Source organism: Telmatherina bonti (assembly GCF_933228915.1).
Source record: "Telmatherina bonti genome assembly, chromosome: 20".
In the NCBI taxonomy this organism is placed as follows: Eukaryota; Metazoa; Chordata; class Actinopteri; order Atheriniformes; family Telmatherinidae; genus Telmatherina; species Telmatherina bonti.
In genome coordinates, this window is record NC_136618.1 from 9,329,024 (window position 1) to 9,341,872 (window position 12,849).

Genomic DNA, 12,849 nt, shown 5'->3' on the forward strand with positions numbered 1-12,849 from the left:
ACCCCGTCCTGATGAGATAAAGTTCCTCATTATGTCCAACCACAGCCAGTTTCTTTGTTTTCAGTCTTCCAGCATCATTCCCAGAACCTGGAAAGCATCCGTGCTTCTCCAGCTGTCGCAGGGCGGAGACCCGTCGGACCTTTTCAGATACGAATCTTTCATAAAGAACCGATTCAAACAGCTTCCATCAGATAATAACAGTGTGAGAGGAAACATAATTAAGGAAGCACACAGAGGCCCGGCTGCTGCTAATCACAATCAGATCAACGGCTCTGCCTGTTGACACAATGAAACCTGACTCTAATCACTCACATATTAAAGATGAAAATGTTTATGGTAATTACTGCTGATGAATGCAGCTCATTACTGCATGTGCATGTGGGGGGGGGGGGGTCGGCTCAGTCAGCACATGTCTGTTAGATGAGACTCTTTCTGAATCTGGAAGTAAAGCCTTGAACAGTAAAAGTGTCTTAATGATAGCTTTGTATATTTTTTCTTTTTCAGGTTTTTTTGTGTTTTTTCTTTATGTGGACCCACCTGAGCGGATTTTCTGTCAATCACCGTGTTTCTGGTTCTCTAAATTGACCCGTGGAGACGATGTGAGTCGTGGTTGTCTGTCTCTCTGTGTTTACCCTGTGACGGACTGGCGACCTGTCCAGGGTGGACCTGAATTTCACCTAATGAATGCTGGGATAGAGTCCAGCTTCCTGCGACCCTGAACTGGACTAAGTGGGGAAGAAAATGGACAGATGGATTCTGAACTAAGACATAGCAGCAGCTTTCAGTCCACTGTGGAGAAAACAGGCAAATTTAACATTGACCAGAATGTAAATAGCTTTTATTACTGCTGCTTTATTTCCCACAAAGAAACTTCCTAAAATAAAATAAAATAAAATACAATAAAAAATATCAAAATAGATTAAAAATACATCAAATGGAAAAAAAAAACTTTACTAAAAGATTTATTAATTTAGATTATTAGATAGAAAATAAAAATTAAAATTGAAAATAACATTAAATAAAACTATAAATGAAATATTCATTCATTTCCTATAATGCTTGGTCCATCAGGGTCACGGGAAGGTGGAGTTTATCCCACCAACCACCAGGTGAGCAGCAGGTCCACCCCGGACAGGCCGCCAGAACATCACACAGTAAATTCAACTTTAAATATTAGAAATAAAATAAATGAACAAATCTACTTAAAGTGGAACTGAATTATATTTAATGAGATCAAAATTATGTAGAAACCAAAAAAAGGAATTATAGATTAAAAAAAAAAAATGTAAATAATACATTTATTTTTTTGTTGTTTCAGTTTTTCAGTCCATCTTCATCTGATGAGTTTGGACGTCTTCTACCCGTCTGAGCTGCTGAAACATTTTCAACATGAGGAGGTCTGTTTCTTTCCTCATACTTAAACTCACAGCAGTAAAAATAAAAAATAAAAAGCTAACCAGACACATAAAACACCGTTTTAAAAGCAACACTGTCACACAAGCAGCACATCCTGACAGAGAAATCAAACGCACCCCGAGCATCCCAAACACTTCAGAGTCCAGACTGAGTCCTGGTCCATCCGTCCCCGAGACTCTGACTGTTTTACTTAACTCTGGGGATAAATTAGAGGTTTGTTTGAACAACTGAAGCTTTCCGGGTTAGTTATTGATCACACAGCATCAGGACACCCACTTTGATATTTTGCTTATCTGTGCAGTCATGTGATTTACAGCAGACCTTGAACACAGCACCATGAACCAGCTGGAGTTGAAGAAAAGTGTCCTGTTCGGGTGCAAAGTGGAAGAACTTTTGGGTTTTTATCCAGTCTGTTGATGGTTTTTATTCGATGTTTAATTCAATTCAATTCAGCTTTATTTATATAGCGTCAAATCACGGCAACGCCGTCTCAAGACGCTTTACAGATAGAGAAAAAAAAACACAATGAAAGCCAATTCATAATAGTCTATATAAGGAAACCAACAGATTGAGTTGAGTCCAACTCAATCTCCCATCCTGAGCGAGCACACTGGCGACAGTGGGAAGGAAAAAACTCCCTTTTAACAAAAACGCCCTTTTATAAAGCTGTGACCCGTTTCATGAAGTAAAAACATGGAAATCTGTGTTTGGTTGATTGTTTTCCCCTTTAATAACCCCAGCTGGTGTTGTATTATACATCACTCCCATATGATGCCATCCACAATTTATCCTGACTCCATCCTCCAGGGTGACAATAACCCCCCCCCCACATATTGCAGGGGAGTTTTGGGAGCAAACTGGGAGCAGCTGCAGCTCTGGACGAAGCTGTTCTTCAGTATTAAGTTCTTAAAAAATGTGTTTAAAAAAAATTTTTTTTAAAAAAGTAGCTCTGATGGCAAAATCAAGCAAAATCCAAACAGACCAAAAACCCACCAAACATGAAAGAGCTGGTAAAGCTGAAAGCTGATTGGCTGCTTGTACCTGAGCCATGTGTCTGATTCGTTTTCATACCTGTGACGACAGCAGGTTGCAGTCGATGTGAACGCCTCTCCCGGTTCTGTGTCGCTGCAGCAGGGCAGCCATGATGGCTCCGTGTGCGTACAGCCCCGTGGCCAGGTCGGTCATGGCGACACCTGGACGCACCGGCTCTCCGTCCTGCAGGAGGAGCGCTGCGTTGTTGGAAGTGGACATGTGCTAATTCTCCCTTCATGTGGATTGACAGTTAGTTTCTTCTACAGACTAATAAAACACGTCGAGCTAAAGTGGTTAAACTGGACCAAACTGACCTCCGGACCAGTGATGTGCATCATCCCCGACACCGCCGAGGCGATGGAGTCGTAGCCTGGACTCTGAGCCTGAGGCCCGGTCTGTCCATAACCTGAACACACACACACACAGATCACTGCCTCGTCACCGGTGGGCTGGTTTGACCTGAGAGGAAACGCAGCAGGAATCAGACTTTTTTCCAGGAAAACTGCATTCCAGCTGCGATTCCTGAAGAGCTCGGCTCGCTTCACGTCAACACCAAACTAAATCTTTTTAAGATGCTCACAAACTCCAACACACCTTTCAACCTGAAGCCATTTCTCTGATGTGTGTGTCACACGTTGAGGCACAAATACAGAAACGGAGGAGGAATGAGGCATCAGTAGCATCTTAATCCAAACCAACGCAGACAGTCCAAAAGGAAACACAGCAGCTGCTTTAATGCCTCAAAATCCTCCTAAAACACAGTTCTATGGATAAAAGACTCATTGTTGACCAACTATTCTACTGGATAACTTTTACTGGACCTTATTATTGTTACTATTATTACTAATGGTGTACAGTGTGGCTTCTAAGACAAATTTAATTTGCAATAAGTGTTCTGATTGTAGCCTGGAGCTGTTTACATTAGCAATGAGCATTTCGATTCCCTGGAGTTCAATAAGCATGATCAGAAGTAAGGGAAGGTTGGAGAGTGAGATCGACCAGCAGATTGGTGTAGTGTCTGCAGTGGTGAAGAAGTAGCTGAGCCAGAAGACGAAGCTCTTGGTTTACCAGTGGATGGATGTTCCTACCCTCACCTGTGCTCACGAGCTGTGGGTCGTGACTGAAAGAACAAGAACACAAATACAGGCGGCTGAAATGAGTTTCCTCCGCAGGGTGGCCAGGCTCTTCCTTAGAGATAGGGTGAGGATCTCGGTCATCCAGTTTCCAAGTAGAGCTGCTGCTCCTCCACATCAAGAGGGGCCAGATGAGATGGTCTGGGCATCTGGTTAGGATGCCTCCTGGACGCCTCTCTGGTTAAGGGGGTTCTGGGCACATTCAGGCAGGATGAGACCCCTGGAAGGACCAGGACACGCTGAAGGGATTATATCTCTCTACTCTGGGAACGCCCTGGGATCCCCCAATGAGATGATGAATGTGCAGAGAGAAAACTGGGCTTCTCTGCCTGGGCTGCAGCCCCCGCAACTCGACCCCGGATAAACGGCAATAAGATGGATAGATGGATGGAAAGACGGATGGATGGATGGATAGATGGATGGATGGAGAGACAAATGGATGGATAGATGAATAGATAGACTGATGTATGTATGGATGCATGTATGCATGGATAGATAGATGGATGGATGGAGAGATGAATGGATGGATGGATGGACGGACAGACAAATGGATGGATAGATGGATGAATGGAAAGACAAATGGATGGATGGATAGACGGATGGATGGATCGAAAGACGGCTGGATGGATGCAGAGACGAATGGATGGATGGATGGATGAAAGACAAATGGATGGATAGATAGACGGATGGATGGATGCAGAGAAGAATGGATGGATGGATGGATGGATGGATGGATGGGAAAACAGATGGATGGATTTAGAGATGAATGGATGCATGGATGGAGAGACAAATTGATGGATGGATGGATGGATAAATGGATGGATGGACGGAGAGACAAATGGATGGACGGATGGATGGATGGACGGACAGACAAATGGATGGATGGATGGATAGATAGATGGTTGGATGGAAAGACAAATGGATGGATGGAAAGACGGCTGGATGGATGCAGAGACGAATGAATGGATGGATGGATGGATGGATGGATGGAAAGACAAATGGATGGATGGATAGACGGATGGTTGGATGTAGACACGAATAGATGGATGGATGGAACGATGAATGGATGGATGGAAAGACAGATGGATGGATGGAGAGACAAACGGATGGATGGATGGAAAAACAGATGGATGGATGGATGGATGGATGGAAAGACAAATGGATGGATGGATAGACGGATGGTTGGATGTAGAGACGAATAGATGGATGGATGGAACGATGAATGGATGGATGGAAAGACAGATGGATGGATGGAGAGACAAACGGATGGATGGATGGAAAAACAGATGGATGGATGGAGAGACAAACGGATGGATGGAGAGACAAATGGATGGATGGATGGAAAAACAGATGGATGGATGGAGAGACAAACGGATGGATGGATGGAAAAACAGATGGATGGATGGAGAGACAAACGGATGGATGGAAAAACAGATGGATGGATTTAGAGATGAATGGATGGATGGATAAATGGATGGATGGATGACAAACAAATGACAAACTTTACTGGATAAATGGAAAATAATACTGGAATGCTGCGAAACTGAACTTTAAGGACAGAAACTGGAGTGTGAATCTGAAAGCTGGCGCTGCAGACGGCATCATCCATCTGCATTAACACAGAAACAATAATCCATCCAGAATACCACAACACTCATGCTTCTCCTCTGATAAACGACAGTAATCTGCTCCTGTTTATCAACCGGCTTCGTTAAGTGTCAGTTTACATCTCAGAGACGTAAATTATGAGGAAGTGAAAATATACAGCTCCTCGTTACAGTGAGTTTAAATAAAGCTTTGACAGAGATGAGAAGCTCCTGCAGACACAGGTGGAGGCAGATAAAAAGACGGTGTCAGATCAGGTGGGGCATATGGAAGAACTCTGTGGCTTCGGTGAGCAATTACACGCCGTCGCTCATTCATAACGTCTGACATGTTTGTACGAGACTCTTGTTTGGTTACATGTTCTCATGATAAAAGGGACATGAAATCTGACAGCATAAACACGCATGTATAACCGATGTGTTTGAGAAAGTTAACGGTGTGGCTTTCACTACCGGAAAACACTCGGATTTTCCCAGAATGGAATAATTTCTTACGACAGGAAGAGTCAAACACAGACGCAGGAAGCAGCTCTGATTGGTTGGGAAGATGATCGGCAGGAATGCGACTTTGATCAGGTCAAAATTTCTTTCAGATTCTGATATACGACCCTTCCAGCGCAAAGCCGAGTGTGAGGTTGTGTGAGATATATAAGGCTTGAAACTTCATAAATAAGGAGGATAAAGTGGTTTTTGGTGAAAAGAAGCATCTAAAAGCCCAAAATCAGCATCTTTCGCAAAGATCGGACAAAATTCAGTTTGATTTTAATATGGCATCAGTAATAACTTTGTTTAATAGGCTGTGATGATATGCTTTTGTCCCGATTCGATTCCGAGTTTTTGGGTGCCGATTAGATTTAAATTGCGATCCTCACAATTCTTTGATATTACTGATTTTTGTAGACTAAAAGCAAACAAATAAAATGTTCAAAACTTTTTTTTCTTGTCATTTTTCTTGATATCAATGAGGAAAAAACAACACAGTAGCCAGATCATCATTTTGCTGCTATAGTGTCCAAAAACACAAGTAAAAAGATCAATAAAAAACAATAAAAAGTGACAAAAAATCTTTAATGGATTATTTTCATTTATCTGAAAAAGAAAATTGATTTTTTTTTTAATTGATTTTAAAATTGTGAGGCCAAAAATCCTGATTTTTTATTTTTTTAATTTGATTTTCCCACCCCTAATGTTTAGGCATTCATTAATTAAAAACTAATGTGTTAATTCCACACATGAACATGTTCAGAGTCGGCTGTCCTGCAAGTTTTAGACGTTTCGTGCGGCACACCTGGATCAGACTGATGCATCAACAAGCTGTTCAGAAGAAACATTTCATTAGAATCAGGTGTGTTGGATCAGGGAAACATCTAAAACCTGCAGGAACCCCAGTGTGTATCTCTGTGCATTAACGCATTAACACCCTGACATGACCAGAGATCTGTAAATAAACAAATAAACAGATATCAGGAAGCTAGCAGCTAGCCCTGCAGCTACGGTCATTTTGGCTTTTATAGACATGAGAACAGACAAATCCTGGATAATATTTATGAATATGGAAGCTGTTTAAACCCAAAATAAAATCTAATATTAATACAATAAATATGTGACAGCAGGTCCGATCCAGCCCAGTTAGACGAGCTTGTTGTTTCTAACTGGCAAAATCTTTTAAACATTTAAACTTTCTTTCCGTATCTCTGTATTGTAAACGTATTGTTGAAGTTAGTCTGAGACCTGCTCAGCGACAACAGATGGAGGTTCGCAGCAACGCTAACTCTGCACAGATTTACATGGTTTTTTTGCTTATGTTCATAAATGTGCCTGGTCTGGAGGATCTGGGTTAAAGTCCCCGGTGTGGAAATAGAAGTGAACCACAATGGACCGCTGAGCAAGGCTTTTAACCCTGGTTACCCCCCTCCTACCCCGGGCGCTCACATATGGCAGCTCGCTGCTCACCAGTAAATCTAGATGTGTAAAAATGCAGAGCTTAACTTCCCAGTCGGGATTAATAAAGTAAAAATGACTGTTATTATTTCACAAACATCTGAGACGAGTCTGAGAATTAAACATGAATGACCAGCGTTCAGTTTTTATGCCCCTCACATGGAAGAAACTTCCAGAAACCTGCAGGTCTGCTGCAACTCAGCTGCTTTAAATCAAGGTAAAAACGTTCTTTTTGCCTTTTATTAAAACAATGATTTATCCCTCACACTGACACCGTTTCTTCTTGCATTTATTTCAGCTTTTAATTCTTTTTCATTTCATTTTTAATGCTTCTTTTGGAACCTTCTGTAACTGTAAATGTTTTATGTGAAGTGTCTTGAACACTTATCACATGACTTGGAACATGACGTTATGCAGGAGCTCAGAGTTTCTGCAGGACATTCTGGTTCAGCTGAGCTGCAGAACTGAATCTGAGATTCTGGAAATCCTACGAAAGCTGACTTTACTGAGAAGTCAGCTGTCACAAACACTGCAGCCTCTGGGGGGCGCCGTCAGGCCTTCGCTTGTTGTGTGCTGAGAAAGTCCTGGTGCAGACTCAACATTCATCAGCTGCTCAGTGGAGCAGGATGAACTGGGAAACAACCTGATGATCTATAGGAGACTTTAATGTCATGAAACACAGAAAATGTTGTTCTCAGTGAAGAAAACATGACGTGGAACTGCAGGAGGAACCTGGACCTGGACCTGGACCTAAACTTCAACCTGAACCTAAACCATAAACCTGAACTTCAACCTGAACCTAAACTTCAACCTGAACCTAAACTTAAACCTAAACTTCAACCTGAACCTAAATTTCTACCTGAATCTGAACCTAAACCAAAATTTTAATCTGAACCTGAACTTCAACCAGAGCCTAAACTTCAACCTGAACCTAAACTTCAACCTGAACCTAAACTTCAACCTGAACCTAAACTTCAACCTAAACTTCAACCTGAACCTAAATTTCTACCTGAATCTGAACCTAAACCAAAATTTTAATCTGAACCTGAACTTCAACCAGAGCCTAAACTTCAACCTGAACCTAAACCTAAACTTAAACCTAAACTTCAACCAGAACCTAAACTTCAACCAGAACCTAAACTTCAACCAGAACCTAAACTTCAACCTGAACCTAAACTTCAACCAGAACCTAAACTTCAACCAGAACCTAAACTTCAACCTAAACTTCAACCTGAACCTAAATTTCTACCTGAATCTGAACCTAAACCAAAATTTTAATCTGAACCTGAACTTCAACCAGAGCCTAAACTTCAACCTGAACCTAAACCTAAACTTAAACCTAAACTTCAACCAGAACCTAAATTTCAACCAGAACCTAAACTTCAACCAGAACCTAAACTTCAACCAGAACCTAAACTTCAACCAGAACCTAAACCGCTGATCATCTGTCCTTACTATGGACTCCCACCCCATCTAGTGGTTTAAACAGAAAACTGCAGGACATGTTGACCGTTTCCATGGCTACAGCATCAACAAACGTTTTAACTTAAACTTTGACTCTGAGCTCTGATGAAGGTCCTGATGGAGATGTCCTACACTGTTCAACGCACTGATGTGATGTAAGTAGGTGTCTGTGTGCTGGAGTGACTCATCGTCTCATGGGAAGTCCTGGAGTTGGTCGGTACCTGATATGGAGCAGTAGATGAGCCGCGGGTTCGCTCTGCTCAGCTGATCGTATCCCAAACCCATCTGATGGAGTTTCCCTGGCAGGTAGTTCTCCACCAGCACGTCACACACTCCTGCAAGCTGACACACAACACACACGCCATCAGTTGTGGGTTGAACGTAGCTGCAGGTAGTTTTGCAGGTAAAATGGCAGATTTAACCAGGTGGATAATCAGTTCAGGCGGGTCCAGAATATTTTTCTCTCATCTTTTGTTACTTTCGTGGCATGAATTTTTTTTTTGTTTTTTAACTAATCATGGCACTGCAATAGTCTTCATTGTAAAGTGTTGCAGGAGGATTCTGGGATCCCGCTCAGCGCAGCCACAGAAGTTTCTGCTGCTGGTTCTGTGATTCAGGATCAGAGAACACAACCAGATGGTTTGGTATAAAAAAAATAAATAAATACATCACACTTTTATTTGGTAAATTTTAACCAAAATTGTTTTTACAATTATCTGGCAACCCCCGGCAGGGGTCCCAACTCCAAGCCGTGTTACGGCATCCAGAGAGCAGTTCTGGAAGTTAGGGGCCCACCGTGGTTCACTTCTAAACATCTCACTGGTTTTAAACACATTATGTAACTTTCTGACCGTTCTGGACTCATTTGAAGGCAAAGTGACGTCTTTTCTGTGCATTTCCAGATGCGTCCCTTCCCAGCAGCATCCCGAGGAGGAGAAACCGAACTATGAAACTCATTTGCCGGGACGCAGCGAGATGTTGCAGCACAGTTTCGCATTACGTTAGCAAACAGATAAACAGCAGATAAACGTCATCAGAGGAAGAGACAGTTTTACTATGTGGAGAAGGCAGACGGCGCAGGCAGCATGCAGGACGGATCAGCCGTCGATCAGAAGCTGGGAAAACTGCAAAAGCTCTGTGGTGTTTGTGTAAAACTACCAGACATTTCATCACAAATTCAGACCCGGTGAAGATGACTACAGGGAGGAAGATGGTCTCATCAGCAGCCGTCTCCAAAACAAAGATGCTTTTTGAGTCTTCGCTTTGGGACGATTAGTTTTTAACTTGAAACTGGAAAATACAACCTTCTTTAAGAAATGACTGAATGAATTTTAAAAGATTCAATAAGAAACAAAAAGATCTTGAAATAAAAAAACAAAAAATGTGCGACAAAATAAAATAAAAACAGTTTCTGGTTGTGTCAGCCGAGCCGAGCTTAGGACTGAGTGTGACCAGAACCAGAACCGGGATTCCACCCCGAGGTGAACCTCTGATCAGATTTGGGAACATTTGCCGCCTGACTGCTTGTGGTCTCGTCTCTAAATGACCAGTTTTACTCAGACGCTGATAAACATGGCCGACACTGCTGAGGCTGGATTCTCCAGTGCGAGGCCGTCGTACCTCCTGGATGGCCGCCGCTCCTCTGGGATGTTTCAGATCCACAGCGATACTCTGAAAAACACAAAGATCATCACCAGGTTACAGCTGAACTCACATCTGTTGCTTCTCATCTGAATGAAACATTTTCCACTGCAGACATGTTTTACTGCAGCTTCCTGTCAGGAGCAAACAGAAGATCCACCCTCATCTCCGCATCTCCGCATCTCTGCATCTCTACCTACATCTCTACATCTCATCTCTGCATCTCCGCATCTCTACCTACATCTCTACATCTCATCTCCGCATCTCCGCATCTCTACCTACATCTCTACATCTCATCTCCGCATCTCCGCATCTCTACCTACATCTCTACATCTCATCTCCGCATCTCCGCATCTCTACCTACATCTCTACATCTCATCTCCGCATCTCTACCTACATCTCTACATCTCATCTCTGCATCTCTGCATCTCTACATCTCTACCTACATCTCTACATCTCATCTCTGCATCTCTGCATCTCTACATCTCTACCTACATCTCTACATCTCATCTCCGCATCTCCGCATCTCTACCTACATCTCTACATCTCATCTCCGCATCTCCGCATCTCTACCTACATCTCTACATCTCATCTCTGCATCTCTGCATCTCTACCTACATCTCTACATCTCATCTCTGCATCTCTACATCTCTACCTACATCTCTACATCTCATCTCCGCATCTCCGCATCTCTACCTACATCTCTACATCTCATCTCCGCATCTCCGCATCTCTACCTACATCTCTACATCTCATCTCCGCATCTCCGCATCTCTACCTACATCCCTACATCTCATCTCCGCATCTCTGCATCTCTACATCTCTACCTACATCTCTACATCTCATCTCTGCATCTCTACATCTCTACCTACATCTCTACATTTCATCTCCGCATCTCCGCATCTCTACCTACATCTCTACATCTCATCTCCGCATCTCTACCTACATCTCTACATCTCATCTCCGCATCTCCGCATCTCTACCTACATCTCTACATCTCATCTCCGCATCTCTACCTACATCTCTACATCTCATCTCCGCATCTCTACCTACATCTCTACATCTCATCTCCGCATCTCTACCTACATCTCTACATCTCATCTCTGCATCTCTACATCTCTACATCTCATCTCCGCATCTCTACATCTCTGCATCTCTACCTACATCTCTACATCTCATCTCTGCATCTCTACATCTCATCTCCGCATCTCTACATCTCCGCATCTCTACATCTCTGCATCTCTACATCTCTACCTACATCTCTGCATCTCTACCTACATCTCTACATCTCATCTCTGCATCTCTACATCTCTACCTACATCTCTACATCTCATCTCCGCATCTCTACATCTCTGCATCTCTGCATCTCTACCTACATCTCTACATCTCATCTCTGCATCTCTACATCTCATCTCTGCATCTCTACATCTCATCTCCGCAACTCTACATCTCTGCATCTCTACATCTCTACCTACATCTCTACATCTCTACATCTCTACCTACATCTCTACATCTCATCTCCGCATCTCCGCATCTCTACATCTCTGCATCTCTGCATCTCTACCTACATCTCTACATCTCATCTCCGCATCTCCGCATCTCTGCATCTCTACATCTCTTCATCTCTGCATCTCCGCATCTCTACCTACATCTCTACATCTCATCTCCGCATCTCTGCATCTCTACATCTCTACATCTCCGCATCTCTGCATCTCTACCTACATCTCTACATCTCATCTCCGCATATCTACATCTCTACATCTCTACATCTCCGCATCTCTACATCTCCGCATCTCTGCATCTCTGCATCTCCGCATCTCTGCATCTCCGCATCTCTACATCTCCGCATATCTACATCTCCGCATATCTACATCTCCGCATCTCTACATCTCCGCATCTCTACATCTCTACATCTCTGCATCTCTACATCTCTGCATCTCTGCATCTCTGCATCTCCGCATCTCTACATCTCCGCATCTCTACATCTCCGCATCTCTACATCTCCGCATCTCTACATCTCCGCATCTCTACATCTCCGCATCTCTACATCTCCGCATCTCTACATCTCCGCATCTCTACATCTCCGCATCTCTACATCTCCGCATCTCTACATCTCCGCATCTCTACATCTCCGCATCTCTACATCTCCGCATCTCTACATCTCCGCATCTCTACATCTCCGCATCTCCGCATCTCTGCATCTCTGCATCTCTACATCTCTACATCTCTACATCTCTGCATCTCTGCATCTCTGCATCTCTGCATCTCTGCATCTCTGCATCTCTACCTACATCTCTACATCTCATCTCCGCATATCTACATCTCTACATCTCTGCATCTCTACATCTCTGCATCTCTGCATCTCTGCATCTCTGCATCTCTACCTACATCTCTACATCTCATCTCCGCATATCTACATATCTACATCTCTACATCTCCGCATCTCTACATCTCCGCATCTCTACATCTCTGCATCTCTGCATCTCTACCTACATCTCTACATCTCATCTCCGCATATCTACATCTCTACATCTCTGCATCTCTACATCTCTACATCTCTACATCTCTACCTACATCTCTACATCTCATCTCTACATCTCATCTCCGCATCTCCGCAT

At 43.1% G+C, this 12,849-nt stretch overlaps 1 protein-coding gene across 1 annotated transcript in view; it reads right to left on the reverse strand.

The window, feature by feature from the left end:
• Positions 1-12,849, reverse strand: part of sugct (succinyl-CoA:glutarate-CoA transferase) — a 95,613-nt gene that overhangs the window by 78,776 nt on the left and 3,988 nt on the right. Inside the window, exons 5-8 of the mRNA XM_079259375.1 lie at positions 10,211-10,261; positions 8,812-8,932; positions 2,763-2,854; positions 2,488-2,631 (exon numbers count right to left, since the gene is read on the reverse strand). Coding sequence (XP_079115501.1) covers positions 2,488-2,631; positions 2,763-2,854; positions 8,812-8,932; positions 10,211-10,261 — 408 coding nt within the window. The remainder of the gene's footprint in view (positions 1-2,487; positions 2,632-2,762; positions 2,855-8,811; positions 8,933-10,210; positions 10,262-12,849) is intronic.